The 20,313-nt window shown below is 37.2% G+C and overlaps 3 protein-coding genes across 8 annotated transcripts in view; 1 reads left to right on the top strand and 2 right to left on the bottom strand.

The window, feature by feature from the left end:
* LOC116772828 (serine/threonine-protein kinase D1) overlaps positions 1-20,313 on the top strand; it is a 34,778-nt gene that overhangs the window by 4,927 nt on the left and 9,538 nt on the right. For 2 of the 6 annotated variants that reach the window (XM_061528473.1, XM_061528472.1), the window contains exon 2: positions 3,329-3,384. The exons of 2 other annotated variants lie outside the window; for them this stretch is intronic. In XM_061528473.1, the coding sequence (XP_061384457.1) occupies positions 3,378-3,384 (7 nt within the window). In that variant the 5' untranslated portion in view covers positions 3,329-3,377. Of the gene's footprint in view, positions 1-30; positions 81-3,328; positions 3,385-20,313 lie in introns of all 6 variants that reach the window. 2 more of the 6 variants (XM_061528471.1, XM_061528470.1) reach the window with 1 other exon arrangement.
* On the bottom strand, positions 3,375-5,622 carry LOC116772826 (esterase B1-like). Its single transcript, XM_061528477.1, has 5 exons — positions 5,317-5,622; positions 4,917-5,131; positions 4,146-4,847; positions 3,817-4,071; positions 3,375-3,720 (listed from the first exon to the last, which is right to left on the bottom strand). The coding sequence occupies exons 1-5, from the start codon at positions 5,482-5,484 to the stop codon at positions 3,531-3,533; spliced, it is 1,530 nt and encodes a 509-aa protein (XP_061384461.1). The 5' UTR covers positions 5,485-5,622; the 3' UTR covers positions 3,375-3,530.
* LOC116772825 (juvenile hormone esterase-like) lies at positions 6,550-14,495 on the bottom strand. Its single transcript, XM_032665095.2, has 6 exons — positions 14,335-14,495; positions 10,214-10,365; positions 9,746-10,101; positions 8,555-8,767; positions 7,534-8,337; positions 6,550-7,389 (listed from the first exon to the last, which is right to left on the bottom strand). The coding sequence occupies exons 1-6, from the start codon at positions 14,447-14,449 to the stop codon at positions 7,260-7,262; spliced, it is 1,770 nt and encodes a 589-aa protein (XP_032520986.2). The 5' UTR covers positions 14,450-14,495; the 3' UTR covers positions 6,550-7,259.

Below are 20,313 nucleotides of genomic sequence, written 5' to 3'. Positions count from 1 at the left end.
TGGTGCTGTATCATATCGTTCGTTCTAAAGGTTAATGAAGGCAAGGACTGACCAAGAAACGATCGCCAAGAAACTGACAGGTTTGTGTCCTGAGCCCTTGTTCCTCTCAATGTAGTAAGAGTTATATAAGTCGTCCCATAACTTCAGCCGTTCCACATGAAGACCCTTCTTCATCTCCACCGCCGAGCCAATTGAGAGCCACTCCTCGCTGTTCTGTTCCCCATATTTCAAATTCTTCCATGTAATATTTTCCGCGGAAGGATTCCTGCCAAAATATAACACTATTATTTCTACCGTCTTCCTAAAGTTTGAATAAAAAGTCTATGTGCATGTATGTAGTAAAAATATTATCATATGTGCCAAGTATCAATCGATCGTTAGGGTATTTAAATATAATTTTATAAAATATGCAGTCCGGCTACTATGACACTGATAGACAATAAGTCGTCCACAGTTTATTAAACATAATAATAAACATTAAACATTATAACATAAATATTCCGAGCACATCTCTAGTGACGTCGGATTTAAATATTCAATACACACCGTAATACTAACCCGTATTTTATGAAACTAATCCATAAATGTAGCATCATCTCTCTCATTACATTTCTGTTTGTTTCTCCGTTATTATTCGTAGTGGTTTCTTCTGTTCCGAATATAAAATTCAGGGAGTCTCCCCGCGCAGAACCGCTAATAGGCGATGAATGGTTATCCAAAGAGAATTCATAAAAATATACATGAGAACCTCCCTTAGCTAATAGCCTGGCGGTTCTTATTGCACTATTGAGATATTGGCTATCCGAGTAGCATAGCGAAAGTTTCTCTCTATTATTTTCAGAGATGTCTTTGTTGCCGAAGTAAATAGTTTTTACTTTTAATGCTAGACGAGATTTCTCGTTATCATTGTCGAAGAAGAGATCGTTAGGTAGCAATTCGGATACATTTTTATTAATCTGTGATAAACTTTGTGTTGAAAGTTCTAAAACTTCCCTCATCGCAGCTTGGTTCGCTGATCCTGTCATGTATGAAAAGTTAAACTTTCCATTTTGTAACGAAACCCAAGGCGATTGGGTCATGAAGCCTTCTCCTGATTCAATGCATGGTTTAAAGTCTATCCCGTCACCAGCTTTCGTTAGAACTTCTAAATCCACGTTTTGCAATACATGCTGAGGTCTCCTGTAATCTGGCGTCCCCTTAACTTTTGAAAAAATAAATTGGCAGTATCTAATGGATATCTGTCTACAGCCCAAGGAGAAAGCACAGATCCGCTTTCAGTGATCGCTTTAGAAATATATATATTAGAACTGTTGTATAGAAGCAGATACTCAACCAATGCTCCTGCAGCTGCGGTGCCGCTTACCACTATATTAGTCGAATTTCCTCCAAAAGACTCTATATTGTTTTTCGTCCAATCTAACGCAAGCGTCAGATCCTTAAGGCCAGCATTACCGGGCACCGTATTATTTTGCAAACACAGAAATCCTAGAGGTCCAAGTCTGTAATTCGGTAAAACCAAGATAACTCCTTTCGGAACTATATGTTTAGGATTATAAACAAGAGGATCGCCACTTCCGGAAGTGAAGGAACTGTCGTGGATATGAAATAAGACATCAGCGTTAGCAGCATCGTTTAGCTTCATTACTGTCAGACTGAGACATTCATGAGTGCCTTCGAAGGTTCCGTTGCGTATCTGCGGACAGCGGGATGAGTGTGATGTTCTGTCGTGCACAGCCTCCCAAGGTTTCGGCGGAGTTGGTTCCTGGGAAATAAGACACATTAACAGTTCTCAAGGTAGATAAAAACTCTTGAGTTTGACCAGGAGTTGAATTTTTTTAAGTTGTTTCGAACCTGAAATGGCTGTTCTTTACTGAATTCTCCATAGGGTATATCAAAAAATGTCACGATGCCCGATTCGTCCTGATAGCCCCGCACAAGACCTTGTTCGGTTTTAACTTGTATACCTTGTCGATAATTTCCCTTGTTGTGTTTGTTATCGTCGTCTAAATCTTGAACAGTGACCACGTTGTCTATGACGGATAATTCGCCGACCGCCCGTGAGACCACGAAGGCACAAATGAACACCAATATCATAGTCTTATATTTCGGTTGTTCCGATTCGATACACGCCGTCGCCGTGCCGTTCCCCAAAATGGAACTGAAACTGCTTTAATATGTAAAGTGAAACACTCGATAATAAAGCTGTGATAGGGACTTCACCGGATATCTAGTGTACAGTCGTGTACAGCGGAGTTTATAATCAACGTTTATTTGTCTCTATGACTAAAATAGATATTACTCTTTTTCTCTTTCCTATTATTTTTTGCATTTATTGTTGTACAAAGTAATAAATGTTATATAAAAATAGTTAAATATTTAAACGAAACTAATATATTTCGGATATACTACGCGTATCTTATTATTTTAAAACTACATAATCCCGACGTTTCGGTTACTTTTCAGCAACCGTGATCTCGGGCAGACGAGATGTGAATAGTTAAATATTTCCTATTGTAAATTACTTAATGTTTATGTTTAAAATTACTTTTAAAAACGAATTTACTGAATACTGCACAGTAATTGGTCGCGCCTGCGACAGCTGTTATTGTCTGAAACATCGTTGAGTGCTCTTAATGGGAGAGTCACCAGCTTATTTGCCACTATAACTAGGTTTAATGCATTTTGGTTTCATGCGAGCTTTTAAAAGCTTTTAATGCATCTGCGTTACCAATTTGATTAACTTTGTCCTTTCATTAAACCCATATTTCATAAAAGGTCGAAAATTTACCCATGTTTTATAAAAGGTCATAAAAACCTGGCGAGAAACAAATAATATGAGAAAAATAATCGATGTCACAGTTTTCTTTCTCTTGTAATTATAATAATATTTACTTGTGAACTAAAACTTACTTTGCAAATATTCCAGCAGCTCCTTTGTGTTTTACCTAGCTCTGAAAACAGTTAGTAACATTATACAGAGCTAAGTTTCTGACCTCCCTGCTTGCTGTAATTCAATATTATAGTATAATACTTCAACATTTCAATATAATTTTCTCGTCGACTGTATCAAACTAACCAAAATCCTCAATAAGCGTCGTTATCTTGTTATCTCACCACTCGACCTCTCGAAACATGCACAGCCTTTGAACACGTACTTTTTGGCTTTTGCCTTTTTATAATGAACGATGTTTGACAACTATACTAGTGAACTGAAATCCTTAAACGTACGAACATTCATCAGTACGTCATATTTGGTTTGATTTTATTCATTTTGATGTTAACATCCTTTAGTTATATAGTAAAATTATAAGATAACGTTTTGTTTCAGGTAATTTTAATCGATCTACATAATTGTTGACAGAATCGAGAAAAAGTTTATGAAAGGTAGGTAGTGTTTATTAAGTAAATAAAATAGTATTTTATTTAATACCTTAATACCGGAGTAACGACAACAAATCACAAAGACAAATCAAGTTGCAAATTATTTGTTAATTACATTTATGAAACTGTTAGTAATATGTACATATAAATTAAACGACCAATTTCCGTCGTCGCTCGTGATGGAACTGCTCATAAACGTGGTCCCACATCTGCATCTCCTTATTGTACGGGAAGTCGATCATCTCCAACTCGGTGCTAATGGTTAACACTCGGTTGTCGTAAGGACTGTACGGCTCCCAGACCAATCCCAGGCCTAGTTCACCTTGGGGAGTGGGGTTTCTAGCAATAACAACAGGAGTATGGAAGTAATTTGTCATTTCGCGAACAAGTTTTTTGATAAAAAAGTACTACGAAAACTGAGATATATAAACTTACAGATATTTAACAAAATTTGTCCAAAGTTTAACAACATTCCTCTGAGCGTCTCCATCGTCACCATCTAATTTGCGTCCCTTGTCTGGGAACAAATACGCCAGTTCATCAGAGTGCGCTGCTCCATCCTTGATAACGTCGGGCTCTTCTTCCACACCTACAGAGCCGCTATGGGAGAACTGGTAGAAGTACACACGACTCGACGACGCCGTGAGAAAACGAATGCTTTTATAGATGTGACTCAAGAAATACGCATCCCTGAAATAAATATTTATACAAAATTTGTCATTCAATTATAAAGCGGTGGTAATACGAGCGCAGATAATTTGTACCTATGGTATTTTAGAACTGATTTCATAGTTATATTTCCAGGAAAGTACATTTCCTTTACTTTTTTGGCTAGTTGCAGGACGTCCCGTTTACTTGTTTGCAGTTCTATTGGTATTAAAAAGTTTATCTCCTTTGCCATCTTCTTCAATACCCTGACTTCTTTCAACATCGAAGAGAATATATACGCTTCGTTGTTGGTGTATCCCATTATAATTGGGACTGATATAATTTTGCCATTAGAAAGTAAGTCGAAAGGAGAATCAGATAAAAAAATTTCCTCGTTTTTCATGGGGTTTTCTACACATATACCGAAGGGTAAATATGGAAAGTCTAGCTCGTCTGCTTTCCTAGCAAGGTCCGCTGTACCAGCTCTGACCAATGTAAAAGAATCTCGACTTTCGTTGAATTTCATCTTTAAGAACTTCGCCCGTTGTTCGGCATCAAAGTTAAAAGCCCAAGGAGCTAAAACGCTTCCGCTCTGTATTATGGCTCCATGGAACAACCCCCTGGCCATATTTGACAATATCAAGGATTGCACCATAGCTGCCCCAAAGCTCTGCCCAGCGACCACCACCATGTTCGGATTTCCATCAAAAGCCACGATATTATCTCTCACCCATCGCAAGGCCAACACTACGTCCTTGAGACCAGCATTGCCAGCTATTTTATCTTCCCTCGAACATAAAAAACCCGTTGGACCTAATCTACAGAAAAATATTTATTCAAAAAACTCAAAAAATTCCTTTCCTTTTTTAATAGAATATTGTTGGCACCTGTGTCGCACTATCACTACTAAAATTTGTTGTTCGACAAGCATGGTGGGATCGTAGTGTCCACTACCACCAGTCACCCACACCATGACAGGTAAAAGTGATCCGGGGGGTACGTTGACATCTAGTTGTAAACAGTCTTCAACTGGTGATGTGGTTGTACAATCACCCACCTGAGATCCCCTTATGTCTGGCCACACCGGCGCTAGCCCGCCACTCTAAACAACATTTTTTAAACTGATCAAAAACTTGCGACTAATTCTTACAAAATCTAGATGCATTTGAATGAATATTCCTGTGCACCTCCTTTTAACACTTACTTAAACGACCAGTTTATCAATAATTATGTATAAACTTTTCTTACATAACTTTAGTAATTTATATCTCGATATCCACGGTTTACCTTGAATCTCCCTGGCATGCCGCTGACCGTGGTATACGGAATCCCGCCGTATGTGATGTACCCTCGTTTCTGAACGCCCCGTATTCGACCCTGCGCTATGCTCACTACGTTTTGTTCGGACTCATCGATCGTCATGAAAACAACGAGCAACACAAGTAACAGCATCATATTAAGGTGTTTATATTTCTCAATATAATAAAACCTTTCCTATTCAAATTGACGTGAAGACTTGTCGCGCCAGTTATTCCGGTCCGGTGTTATCGCTCGGGCGCCGAAATGTGAGTACGGGTATATGCAATGGGTTGTCGCCGTGCGTTCACTGCTCACAGACATTATATATTATAACGGCTAGTATAACATGGCTGTGTATTTTGGAAAATAATTACCATAAACATTTTATTAAAATTAATTAAAATAAAAAAACTTGATTTTTGTTATCATTTTTTACATATAATAAATTTACTATCTTTCCTCGTCGATTCCACTGAAGGAAAACTCGATTCGTGATAAACTGTATAGCAATATTATTTTTATTATTCATTATAATATCAATGTAGTCGAACAGTAATTACAAATCTTTTGTTTTATTTCAATTATCTTGTGCTAAGTATTATCCGTACATATTTTATTGTATAAGACATTAACATCGTGTATAGAAACAGCGTCGGTCGTGTCCACTGATGTGTCATCTCATGGCGTGACAGACGGACACAAATAACATCCCTAACATTTCCGCGGACTTTGAACCATGCACTTTTACCGTGACAACAATACAGGGCCGACAATGGAAATAGAAATTGAAATATGTGATAACGAAACAATAACTGAACGTCGACGGTGGCTGCTGTGAGCCCGTGAAACGAGAATACGGCTATAAATGCTTTATTAGCATTCTGTGCCCGTATGCATGATATCTACTGACACTACCAGAACGACACTTGCGAAATAATAGCAATTTCTACTCAAATATTAATTGACACAAAAATTCAGACGGCGTTTGCAGTACTTGTGTTAACTATATATAAATGTTTTGTCAAAAACTACCTGTAACAAGTAGATGTTACGATGATATATTAAAATACAATGTACAGTGAAAACTCTGCAATGTGAGAACTGATACAAGTTTTTCATAAAGGTACTTATTTTTAATCATTCCTAGAAAAAAGTTGTCGATGTTATAAAACAGTATTCCGTTATTATATATTGAGAATGGAGCATAAATAAATATAAACATTAGTTCATCAGTTTAATTTAAAAAATAAGTACATGATAGTCAAAATTACGATTTGTGAAACTTATTATTAAAATCACACATTAACTAGCACACGCAGCAAACACGCACACACGCAAACAGACACTCACTCACGCACACATCTGACAAACAGAAAATTTTCCTAAATTTAGTAATACATTTTTAAACACGTCCACATATATATTCTGTATATCAATAAAAACCTATTTAGGAAACTGTAAAATCTCACTTAAAGTCAAATACATTAGTTGGTCGGAATCCGGGTGAATGTTGTTACTTTTATAGAAATGGCAACGATATTAAAACCACTCGGCACTTCGCGTTATGTATCGGTAGGTACGCCATATGAACTGTCGTCATCCAGTGTGACAGCATGTCTTCTATCCCCGATGCTGGTCGGTCTGACCGCCTTTTATTCGTATTGTATTCGTGTTCGAATAAAGAGTAGAAGAAAATATGATATTGACGGCATCGACCAACTAGGATGGACTCTCACCTCGGGGCAACATACGGGGTGTATACTTAATATAACGAGGAATTTATTCGAATGACAAAGATTATTAACTAAAGACATAAAAAAAAGATAGTGTGCTGTGGACGGATCACACTTATACTAGAGTGTTTAAATAAATAATCACACAAAAACAAATAACACACAAACACAGAGGAGTCACCATAAACTGGTTTGTTTCTACAAACTATCAAAGAACTCCGCCATTTCCTTCAGTTGTTTGGACAGCCCGCTGAATTGATAGACCTCTGGTCGGTCGATGACCTGGTACTCCAGCTCGGCACCGTCGGAGACTGGTGGCCATGGATCACTGGCGTAGGAAAACGAATATTAGTAAAGAAAGCTTCATAAAATCCAATCAGCTACTTCATCGAGTCACTCGGGTCCTAAGTCAAACTAATATCCCGAAAACAGATATATACTATAAAGTTATAATAAATCAAAACAAACTCACCGGTCCTCCATGAAGTTTTTAACTATGGTGGTCATCCTGTGCACCATGGACTGGTCACTCAGTGACAGCGGTGAGAAACCCTTCGAACCTTCGAAGGCCTTCGCTCGGAACAGGAAAGACAAGTCCTCTATATGCTCGGCTCCTTTGTAATTTAAACCGGTAATTTGTCCTATTACACTGAAGTCTGGATGATACGAAAACTCATATAAATATGCGGGCGCTCCTCGCAGCATCCTCCTTATCATCGCCACTTTTATCGCCGGCTGTTTGTAATAGGCATCCGAAGCATACTTAACGTATTCGTCTATAGTCGGCTCGCCGATGAAATATTGTTCTTGTATCTTCTTCAGAGCCGCGGACACGTTCTGCGGCGGCAACCCGTACAGCAGTTTTATCGGCACCGATAAGAGAGGATTGTCCTTTATGCGCTCCAGTATATTTATATTTTGGAAGCTCCGCCTGAAGACTTCGCACTCGGAGTTCGTGAAGCCTATTATTAATGGTATATGAGCGCCACAACCTTGAGACATGAGCAGTTCCGGGTCGCGATCTACCACGGCGGTCACTCCCGGGAAGGATGACTCCACGACCGGTGTGAACACCGTCAAGCCGAAATGATTCTGTAACTGTTTGTTGGCTTCCATGATCCTCTCGATCGGCAAGTCCACGAGTCGCTGGTGAACTTCTTCTGGATCCGTCGAATTTATCCCGACACTTGTTAAGAACATGTTCGCCACCAGCTGTGCGTACATCGGCGATGGAGTATAGAAGCTGCTGATAGCGGTGCCGCTCATGATTATTGCTCTGAAAAGATAATTTACTTATTAATATGTAAGTGAGAAGTAATAATTATAAATAAACACAACTCCCAGACCACACACGCCATATAGTAATATGTTTATCATCGATTATAGTTATATATAGTTAACATTATGTCGAGATAAAAATAGGAATTATTCAACAAATGCAAGTGACTCCGAAAACTGCTCGTGACCTTATATTTTGTATATCTATATCAAACCTGTTGAACAATCCCCGGCCAGCTGTCGATAGCGTCAGCAAGTGGGCACTGGTAGCCCCCGCGCTCTGACCAACTATGGTCACGTTCCCGGGGTCACCCCCGAAGGCGTACGCGTTGTCCTGAACCCAGCGCAGCAATGTCACAATATCTCTGAGTCCGTTGTTTCCAGGGACGTAGGAAGTATTCAAAGATAGAAAACCGAGGACATTTAACCTAAAAGTTAAATCAGAGTTCTATTTACAAAGAATATTTAAAATAATGTATTGTATGGCTATTGTCTCTATAAGAGAGCGCCGAACGAGACAGCGAAATAACTCAGATATCTCGGAACAGTGTACTTAAACTGTCTGTCAGATAATTGTTTTGACTTGTTAGTTGTATTTATTTTAAATCATTGTTTCGTATAAAAGGCTTCATCTCTGAAATTAAATACCTGGACACTATAGTTGATGTTTACTAAATATATAATTTTATTAACTTCATAAAAGCAATGTATGCACTAAAATGAAGCAGTGAAATAAGAGTCTGAGACTATTCTTTTTACATGACATGAATTTTAATAGCAATCATGCAATTCTTTATTAAGTAATTCTCAAGTATGTTTCGTACTCAATACTGATTCGAATATATATATATATATATATATATATATTGTATATATACTTATTAATCTAGTAGTTTTAAAGTCCCGAAGGAAAAAGGAGGTGTTATGTTTCGTAATAGTCTATGATTGAAGCGCGCGTTAACTGGCGCCTAGTAATGTTATATTTACTATAAAATTAACTTGAACGACGCAATAAATTATGTAGTATTTATTTTTAAACACATTGTTATCGCACGAAGTCGTTCATAAAGAGTTATTCACTTTCGCTGCACAAAAATACAATACAAGTTGAAAACGGTGATATATTGTGATGCATTTTTTTTAACTAGCTTTTGTTAGTGGTTCTTTCCGTCCCTATTTTTTATACGCATTATGTTTATGCCGTATTGCTATCAACGTTTTATTTAAAATATTATATTTCTGTTGACCGATAAACTTATTATCGTTCGGCGGATACAAACAATGTCATCAATGACAACCCCCTGGAATGTCTTTCACTAAATTCAGTAAGTTACAGCCGAAGTACATTACTTTGTGACAATATAGTGTTTTTGAAAGTCTTCTTAAGAAGTGTAGCAATCACCTACCTATAATTAAAAGTAATCACGATGACGTCTATGGGCATCAGATAATCCGGGCCATGGAGCCCCAACCCTCCGGAGCCGAAGGCGAATCCTCCCCCGTGTATCATGACTAGGATCGGTAAACCGCTGTTCTGACTCTCATCCAAGCCGGTCACGTGAGGCGTTCGGAACTCGGTCTCTGTCTTCGCGGGTTGATATCCCGGGAGGGCGTGTAGAGGGACGTGGATGTTGGCATACATACAGGCCTCGTCCATCTGTCCAGGGTTCAGAGCTCCATAGAGGATGTCATGCTGCGGACATATGGGACCCTCGGATGTTGCATCGTAGAAACCCTCCCATGGTTCCAGAGGCTGTAGTTCCTGAAATTATAACGAAATATCCCGTATTGATTAATTTATTAATTTCCGTAACGTATCCGCCAGTATTGATGAATATAAATTAGTGCGTCCGTAATCCTCGCACTTTCCGCACCTTAAACCTCAACTGTCCTAGAGGTTGTTTAGCGTACGGAACCCCAAGGAAGCTCGCGTGGCTCGTCCCATTCCTGAGCCCACACAGCCAGCCCCCTGGGAGTTGTGCTCGGACCGCACACCCGTCACTGTCGCTCAGCGGTACCGCTTGCGCTGAAATATTACCCTCATTATATAAATAGTTTATTATATAAATAGTTGATGGAATCTTGCACTGATACAAATGAATGTCTGTCCATACTTCATTTCAATAAAATTTGGCAATCTTGTAAACAAAACAATTGGCCACGATTACACCGTTCTTACGTACAATTGAATGTCAGTACTGATAATAATTACATCTCAATGAACCCACCACTGTTTCTAACAATCTTTTCACCATTAAACAACTGTGTATATATGTTTATTTTATAAAATAATTTTGAACACGAAATTTGACACGATCATTTTTTTTTCATCAAAGTCTATTTATCTTTGAAAAGCGAGTGTTGATCGCTATCCAAAGTATCTTACATCCCCCCAGCAAATACTTAGCAGTTCCAACTGCCTTCCCACAGAAAGAGCAAGTTTTTCGTTACTTTACCCCTTCTTAATAAATTACTCTGAACTGGGAGAGCCAGTTGGAAGGCTTTGAGTTAGAATTTTAGCAGTGCTGGCGACCAATCATTAATTAGAGTGCGCCATTTTAGTGCTATTGGGAAGAAAACATGTACTATTTGAAACCACTTAAAATAATATATATTTAAGTATGTATAATATAAGTATTTATTCTAATAAATTAAAGTATTTTTACACTTCAATATTTTAATAATTTTATACTTCAATATAATAATTAAAATGAAAGTATCTTTCACATCACTAGGGGCATAGACAAGTCTCTGTCAACGTCAGCTGATCATGTTTGTTTACAAGATTGTTCATTTCTATTGAAATAGAAATTTTATTTATATATAACTTACTTATGGCCATGTACTGAAAGTGCGGTATTTGTTGTATTTAGTATTACTTAATATTTTTGTACTATTTTGCTTCATTTACTTTGCTTTCTTCTATGTTATTATATGAAAAATTTGAAGAGAGTTCACAGCGTATTGAATGATATAACAAGATCTCCATAGTCTTATGTGCGAGTTACATCGACATTAACATTTTATACAAACTAAGACAGTTCATCATTTGTCATAAGCCATTAGCCAGTAGCCAGTAGCCAGTAGCCAGTAGCCAGTAGTCATTAGCCAGTAATCCGTAGCATCGTAGTACGTAGGCCGTAGTCCACGTAGCTCGCTCTACGTCATTACAATGCAAACAACGTGCATTCCAAACGGTATTTAGAATGTCTGAGAATGCAACAGTTATTGAAATAAAACTATGTCACGCGCTCCTTCAATTATATATCATGAGTCATATTGTTCTGTTTAATTTCATTAATACTGAAATCATTACATTTAACTTCGTTATCGTAAACATATAGATTTGATTGTAACAAGTCTAAGATAAAATTTTTGCTTCGCTTGGTGGCGTTGTCGTGATGTTTTACATATTTTTATGTAAATTTATATATGTATTATTGTTTTTAAGATCGTTCTCAGACATACTAGAATCATGAGTATTTGTGAAGCGATATTAAATTTATCTGAGGTGAATAGAGCAGAGTCCGAGCTGTACTCATCAGATAAGATGAACTCGAAAAGAAAATACGATTTTTATTTTAAATAATAAAGAGGGATAACGATACCAATTGGTGCAGGGTTCAAGTCTCTGAGAGGTCGCTTATTAGTCATTTAAGCTAACTTACCCTGAATCGAGACGCCGAGTTAAAGTGACTTGAGAATAAACATACAGGCCATTGACCGAAATTACCTCAGAAAACTAACAAGAAAGTCACCGTACAGCTCTTATCATCGAAATATATTCTGTTAAAAATTAATTAATTCTGTCTAACTCGCGAAAGGTCACTATAGTTAAAGTAGCAAAACCACAGGGACACGACCCTCCGCAAAAAACAAGTTCAATTCGAGCTGTTATCAATAACTTTATTACCATTAATTTTCAATTATAATATACAGAGGAAGTCAACATGAGATCTGTTCTCAAGAGATGTTCAACAAAAATAGCAAATCGAATGTGCGTGTCGTTAGCGGAGAGTCGTCGTCGTACCTCGATGTGATACAATGTACTGCACGATAACAAACTAGATATAACCATAACATCACATTGAGTGCACATCATAATTGTAATTATAAAGATATGCGGAATGTTAAAATCTCCGGACGTGACATTTCCAAATTGAAGTATCGATTAAAGAATGTGCAGATAAGGTTCGGAGCGTCCCGCACGTGCTTTGCTGACACAACATCATGGTGCGGTCAGAGAGACTCCACACATAGAAGACTGTCAGCTCGGGGTTCCGTCCCACATGTAACATTCACTGTCACTTCTCACAGTTTAGTACAACAATAATTATGAAGTAAATAAAATATCACTCACTAAATCGTTATACTCATTATTCCATAGTAATTTACCAATTCTTCGCTCTCTGCTCGTCCATACTTCCATCTTTCTATCTTCGAGTACAAAAATAATGGCAGCATCTCGTAAATTTAACAGTCATGGTCATTTTGTTTTGTGAATTAATTTTTCCGACTACTGTCGTGGACGAAGGCTACAAATGTTTTCATAGAATATATAAAAACCTACAAGTATCACATGAAACGAAAGAATTTTTTTACGAGTTAAATCAAGTAAGCTGTAGTCGTAGAACTGAATGGAAAAATCATAAGCAACGTTCGAGGAAAGTTAGGGAAAAATAGATTATTGTTCGTTTCTATGACTTCCATGGAATTCCTTATTTTAGAAATGCATTGTGGAATAGCAGAAAACTTACAATGAATTCTTATTAGACCTAAAAAAACAAATACAACTAATTGTGTATTTTTTCAGCGATTCGTTAGCGATATAAGTGTGTTATTTTGAGACAACAGTCACTGAATAAAACTATTAATTCGAATGTACAAACAGATATTTTTTTTAACTCAAAACGTTTGTGAAAGCGAATCAAATCAATTGCTAACTACTTAACAACATGGTTGCATTATAATTAGTTACAATTAGTATTAATAAAGTGTTTGATAATTATTGCGAATCGTTAAAGTTATGAGAACTTCATAAATAGTCCGCGGTTCGAGGTAATATTAAGATTGACAAGTCAAGTTTACTAGCAATATTCTAAAATGGCCCGAAATAGTTTTTTAAGCAAAAATTATCAACACAACAATTAATCTACCATTAAACTTTTTTCTCCATTTTTTTTTTCATTAATTTATGATTTTCACTTTTATTGTTTTGATTCCACAACAAAAAACCCAAACCGGAAGTCTACAAAAGCAAAACCTAATAAACTGAGTTTTAACTTTAAAATGAAAACAAACAATATGTTCTTCTGACGAATTCAAGCCTAACAGAAGCATTCCATTAAAATCTGTCGTGTATTCGAGCTAACAAAAGTTCCTAGATGACTGAAAGTAAATCTTAAGTCTGTGTTTAAGATAATTAATACTAAGCCGATGCACCCGTGCAGCATGCACCTAGAGCGGAGGTCGTTTTTTTGCCGCGACTTTGTGTTAGACTTACCTGAAACCTGATTAAATTCTCTACTTTTTGTGTCTGTCTAGACTCGCTCCGGGACCTAAGACTTAAGGTTCCTCTACTTGTAGTTCTGTTTCATTTGTTCTCATTGAAACAATACCCAGACTGAGGTTGTTTTTTAAGACGACAGAGACTTACGTTACGCCCGCTTTTGGAAGCAATATTTTGCTTTTGACGCTTTAAAAAATTAATTTAATAGTCGAGGTCGATCTTATATCGTCGGAATGCGGTACAAACATAAAACACTCTAATGTTAACATATCCGTAAATTCGGACGACTGCCTGTGACTCTGGCCGAGTCAAGCGATCAAATCAGAGACACTTTTTATCACGTTACTAACCGAGATAACCTCTATCACATATTTGGAGGGTCATATTAGTTAGAATCGTGTGGGAAAAATTAGAAAACGAACCGGTTGCCTAATCGTCGTACAGGTCGGTCAAAAAATATTAGCACAGATCACATCCAGCACTCACCGGGCAGCACCAGCGAGGGCAGCACGAGCGAGGACAGCACTAGCGCGGACAGCACGAGCGAGGACATCTCGAACGGAGGCAGCTCGAGCGAGGTCTCTGTCGCTGGTCGCCGCATGGTCTCCACTGGCGCCGGCCATCGCCTACCGCCTTATAAATAACGCGCGCGCTCAACCAACGACGGAGTCTCGTACCCCGGACTCACCTCACCGGCATATTTCCTATGTTCTAAATATTACACGGGGATTTCATCGTCTCACTAAACATTAATTTTAAGGCACACACAATTATTTACGACGAAAATTACATCATAATTTAAATATAATAAACAGAAACTATTATTTGAAAAATGTGTGTTCATTAAAATATGGTTTGATAAAAACATAAATTTACATATGGCGGTCAAGACATCGGGAAATTTACAAATAATATAAGAGTCTCAACAAAATAACATACTAAAACCTCATTATATGATTGTTTTTTTTTTTCATATTCTGCTCGGAGCTGGTTCGCGGTTCGGTTGTAATTATATTGTTAAACTGAAAAGAATATATAACAAGAGGAAGACATTTTATAATATAAAATATTCGTTTTTAGGCGTAACTTAAGTTCAAAACGTATTGTTTTAGTGAGACGCGTGTGACGCGTGCTGTCCGTCCATACAATATAATTAGCGAAGCTCGTTTTTGTAACTGTCATCGATTCTTATAGAGCGGCGCGTTCCTCTCGCATAACAGCATGTATTGTGAATATTTAAGTTATGATTAAGAATTTATTAATTTCATATTCACTATGAACGTTCGCCAACTCACCTGTCCGTATTCCTGTCCCCGTCCAGGCCTCTCAACCCTTAGCCTCTTAACTGTTCGATCATATACCCACGTGTGTATGTACCTATGTGTATATGTAAACGGTGTGAGCTGAATGTCACTTCATATTTATGTTTTGTATACATATCAAAGCCTCGTGTCGACCATAAAATGTTTATCTCTGTTCTAAGGCCACTTCGCCGCCCACTTGTGGGGCCTTCTTTATATTACAAATCACATTACTACTTCATATGTGCTGGGGACTATTCGTCCGTCTGACTGTGAGAAATCGCCTGCTTTTTTGTTGACCCGAATCTTATATAATATTTAATACATTTGTTATGATCTATATACAGTATGTTCATATCGGCTGGGCTATTATTTTGTTAAATAACCCTGTCTTCCATATCTGTGTATAACAAGCCCGAGTGTATAATTTTCCATGTAGTTCCATTGAACGCTCCGCTTCGCTTCTAGTGTGTTTATAACTTTAGTTATTTCTTTGTAAATCAGTTTTTAGTTGCGTCTTGTATATTAGGTCGTTGCTTATTATCACAGAATCACTATTTAAAAAAAAGTACGGCGCTGAAATGAGCGTTAGGAATTTTATTGTGAGCTTCGTTGTAAAGTCGTGAATGTTAAAGTGGCAGAGATACTGGTATTGTCAATAACTAGGAGAGTAGACATCAAATGAATCCAGATAGATGTAGCATAATTCGGATAGTCAGCAGTCAGCGGTCAGCGGTCAGCATGACTTCGATGTTATGAGAATATTATTCGTCCATTTCTTTTGTAGGAATGATAAGGTCCCTCCTATAAATGGACGAAGTTTTAAAACAGTTAGTCGGTTTATAGGTGAGCGAGGATGTTTAACCGAAATAAACGGTATCGCATGCATATCATATCAGTGCAGAAATACTGTATTTGAACCCGCGACCCCCGTATCATACAGTCACTATACGGAATTATGCATTTCGTCAACAGTGATCAGATTAGGGTTCAGGGTTAAGATAACTTTTGTTAAATAAACAATACTTGTGTTGTTACTGCATCTCTCAGCTCTCAGTTGCCATACGAGCGACTTCTCTATATGGGATAGTTTTTAGAACCATTTGGGATCGCAATTATAAAGTTACACCAATCTTTTTTATATAATCGTGGAAGAAAGCGCGGCGTGCTACATCGAACATTATCGATATTTATTTAGTAAGAGTTTACGATGTGTTTATTAATGTCATAATAACAGGGAGTCGGGGAGAGAGCTCTCTGTTATTGTTATTCCGAAATGTTGTACTAATTCGTTATTATTATGTTTCTCACAACAGCGTCCTTAATTACGGACGCACAGACGAGTATTTCATGGGATCCCTTACAAGTTACAACTACCTTTTGAATTGCGGAACTCTAAAAAATCTCCGCGCAATTTGTATCACTGACGAATATAGTTCAATAATAACAAATAATAATTCCTTTGCGTCAACAATAAGTGGATCAGCTCGCTCCAGATAGCGGTATCTCCGCAGGTGCAGGTCACTTTTATTTTCACAACGACAATCGCACGCCGATATTAGTGCATCGCTGGTGGACTATATATATATATACACATACATACATACATACATGGGAAGGGTTCCATGGAGCCAGCCGTTTGGATGAAATGTCTCATAAGAACTAAGATCTCTTTCAATGAATGGTAATGATGCCTTTGACTGTGTAGCTGTTAACCAACCGTAGTAGACTGTGTAGCTTAAACGTCAAATAGAAATAAAATTTGATACGAATCAAGACAGAAATGGGTACAATTTCGGGGATGAACATATTCTAGTCTTTTGGCACGATAAACAACATACCAGTCGCGGTAAGCTTGGACGAAATTTATTACAATATGTAAATATTGAAACTGTGTTCCTAACCTCGGACGGCTCCGTCACTACCGTGACAGGTTTTCATAGCACTGGTGTAGATGTTTTCAACACTCTCCTTCATCTAAAGCGGTCCTCGCTGCACGACTGTCTTTCTCTCCGCAACTAAATTACTAGCATCCATGGTTCAATACACATTCCACCAATATCATACATTATTTGGGAAGTGTCGTTATTAGCGCTTGTGACGTCACAGCTCCGGCTAGGTCACCTCTTCACTGACAGCCTCCACGTGCACAGAACATAATACTCTCGCAACATTAAGCTGACGTAACGGCCGAGCTGCTCGGTAGCCGGAATTAAGGTGTTTTTTTTGTGTAAACACGTGTAAAGTTTTTGTTATTATTAACTTGGTGTGAGTGAAGTTGAACCTTTTATCATTATTTATATATGGAGTGTGAGCGAACTAAATTATTATTTACGATGTAGTGATTTTCGAAGTTTGTTTTTTAAAATCCAGTAATGTCTGCGGATCTAACGTTCATTTTGGGTTATTTTGTTTCTGTATTTCGGGAAAGGTTTGCAAATGATCAGCCATCATTTCATAACCGGGACGCATCCCGCGACGGTATCCCTTAACACGTGGTGGTGCGCCACCCCCGGACTTTGATTGTAGATACTATTTATTATAAGTATGTTGTACCATAATTCAACTGATTAAAGATAAGGATGGGATCAGTTTATGAATTTAAATTTTACCCACTATCGTCGGGAAATTGCTTTAGTATTTGCATATAACACCAGATACCCGTGCTCCTACAAAATAATGCAAAATACATCATTAGTAAAGTGAGATTAAAATACATGAATATAGAGAAGCTAGGAATGTTAGCTGTTATGATTTGACCTCGACCAAAATTTAAGGAAGTCTGATTTTGTGTTTACATGGAAATGCTTAGTAAAATATTAACGGAGGATTTGACCCGGTGTCCACCGGAGCTTACCGCCTCCGAGGAGTTGACGCTCTCCACGTGCCAGCACAGTCGAGTTAAATAAAACGTACATAAAATGTTTGGGCACCGTGACATGTGTTGAAATAATAAAAATCGTACATTATACATTTTAGCTGAGCTCGATCGATCCTATGTGCCTAGTGTATTTTGAATTTTTTACCTCGGAAACGACCGCTAACTATTTTTTATATGTGATAAGAATGCAACTAAAGGAAGAATGAAAACTGAACACCTTCTGTTCCTGGTCTGTCTCGTATAATTGTTATTATTTTTGTTTGTTTGGGTCTGTTCGCTTGAAGTATTAGCAGAGCCACTCGTGTCAATAACAAGACGAGGAGCCTGTCGAGACACCACCGGGTGTCGTCACTCTGTCATCAACTACCCCGTACACCGATATAAATAAGAAACGAATAATATGATATTTCTTATAAACAATATTTCAGTATGAGTATGTATAGAAATAAAAGGTAACCATTTGCATATTTTTAGAGATTATAAAACGTACTTCACTCAGAGTCTTGCCGTAGTTTATCTCAAATTTTCATATAGAAAATCATCACCGGGAATGTTTCTTATAACCTTCGCTTATCAAAGTTTCCCCGTGTCATGTTTATTTATTCATTTTGATGATTATTATGCCAGGATTGTGTTCTTTTTTTAAAGCCATTACAATTCAACTCAAATTACAATTACCTGTTTGACTTTAATATTTTGCGCGAAGCTTTTCTGTGATCCTGTTTAATTAGTAAGTTAAGAATATAAAAAAAATAAACGATGTTACAAACATACAAATAAAACAGGCATTCAGGCAGGGTCCTCGGAGGTCAAGGTTCGGCGCGGCACGTGTACTCTGCCGACGCATTTCACACACAACATCTGTAAACTACTGATCGGTATATGTAACAAGGAGTATTTAAAGAGGAAAAGTAATATGACATTGTGATACAAGGAAATCACTGACAGAACAGGAATAAGAACCGCCTCCACCAACGGAGTACTGATAGAGCAGACAGGCAATCGATTAAACGATAGACTGATATGTGGAAGGTGTAGTAAACGCAGATTTGATCGCAGTATGTAAATTCACATACTGAAGAATCGATAGAATTGGACTTAGAGATACAGAGAGATACAGAAAGATTATATTGTCTAGCTTAGAATATACAGACATACATTTAACCCAGACCGCAGCAGCCCCAGCGGCGACTCGGTTAACGGGTGGTGGTTCAGTTGTCAAGTCACTTGTGTTTTCTCCCTTCAGATTCCGCTGAGCATCCTTCCTCACGCGCCTGATACATCATCCGTATAAACAACGGACACACACAGGTTTAATGTACCTAACGTTAGAGCGCTGTTATTCCACTTTGTTGTTCATCTTATGATAATTTTATTGTCAAGGTTAACGTTTAGTTTTTCCCATAATTTCCCATATGAATGTATCTTTAAAATCACTATATTTTAATCATGCTCATTATTTTTTCGAGCGTCCATTATTACTAGTGTGTTAATATTTATATAAGATTTTATTATAATATTTTTATCAGACGTCGTGATACACACACGTATAATATATATAGTTCCTTCTTAAATATTTTTCGAAAACATTTATTATTTTAATTAGTATTATTTGTCACGAATAAAAAAAGAATACTTGAGGCGTAATACTTAAGGTCGTTAAGTGATTTAAAAAAATATTTAATGTCAAATGTCGAAACCGATATGTAAAGAATATTTTAAAAACAAAATTATTAAGTTATTTTTTTCGGTTTAGTGTTGATTATGAATTATATAACTAGCGGATTTGTAGCTCGATCTCGTTTGAGGAGCCAGTTGTCGGGCATTAATAATTCTTTTAACACGAGATTAACATAAACACTCTTTAAAATAAATTTTCATAGAAATATTCTGTGTTAATATATTTAAAACTTATTTCATATAAGTCTTGTTAATATTAAAAAGAACTAATTTCGATACTCAAATTTTGTGCATTTCCCAGAATTTTAAAACATTATTAACCTTTTCCTGAAATTATGACTGGGCTTCTAAATTACATACTTTATTGTAAGGCTTCTTAACGGAAGGAACTGACAACCAAACAGTTTGTTAATTTTATTTAAAAATATTCAAACACGTGCCAGGGAAAGTGAACTTTAAAAAATGTGAAATCAATTACACAAAGATAATATTTTGACGGCAGGAATCTGACGGAATGTCAAAGACGATGCAGTGCCAAGAATTCCTACCTAATGTAAATACAGTAAAAACTCCAACATCAATATAGTTTCATGTCATCTGATG

Source organism: Danaus plexippus (genome assembly GCF_018135715.1).
Source record: "Danaus plexippus chromosome 18 unlocalized genomic scaffold, MEX_DaPlex mxdp_20, whole genome shotgun sequence".
Taxonomy (NCBI): Eukaryota; Metazoa; Arthropoda; class Insecta; order Lepidoptera; family Nymphalidae; genus Danaus; species Danaus plexippus.
This window is presented reverse-complemented; position numbering and strand designations above follow the sequence as displayed.

Excerpts from the sequence above, each read along its gene's own strand:
- LOC116772826 (XM_061528477.1), bottom strand. The coding sequence starts at position 5,484 with ATGATGCTGTTACTTGTGTTGCTCGTTGTTTTCATGACGATCGATGAG. Across the intron at positions 4,848-4,916 it reads GTAGTGATAGTGCGACACAG|ATTAGGTCCAACGGGTTTTT; the intron begins GTGCCAACAATA and ends ATTTTTCTGTAG. Across the intron at positions 4,072-4,145 it reads TCAGTTCTAAAATACCATAG|GGATGCGTATTTCTTGAGTC; the intron begins GTACAAATTATC and ends TATTTATTTCAG.
- LOC116772825 (XM_032665095.2), bottom strand. The coding sequence starts at position 14,449 with ATGCGGCGACCAGCGACAGAGACCTCGCTCGAGCTGCCTCCGTTCGAG. Across the intron at positions 10,102-10,213 it reads TAGGACAGTTGAGGTTTAAG|GAACTACAGCCTCTGGAACC; the intron begins GTGCGGAAAGTG and ends TTATAATTTCAG. Across the intron at positions 8,768-9,745 it reads GTGATTACTTTTAATTATAG|GTTAAATGTCCTCGGTTTTC; the intron begins GTAGGTGATTGC and ends TTTAACTTTTAG.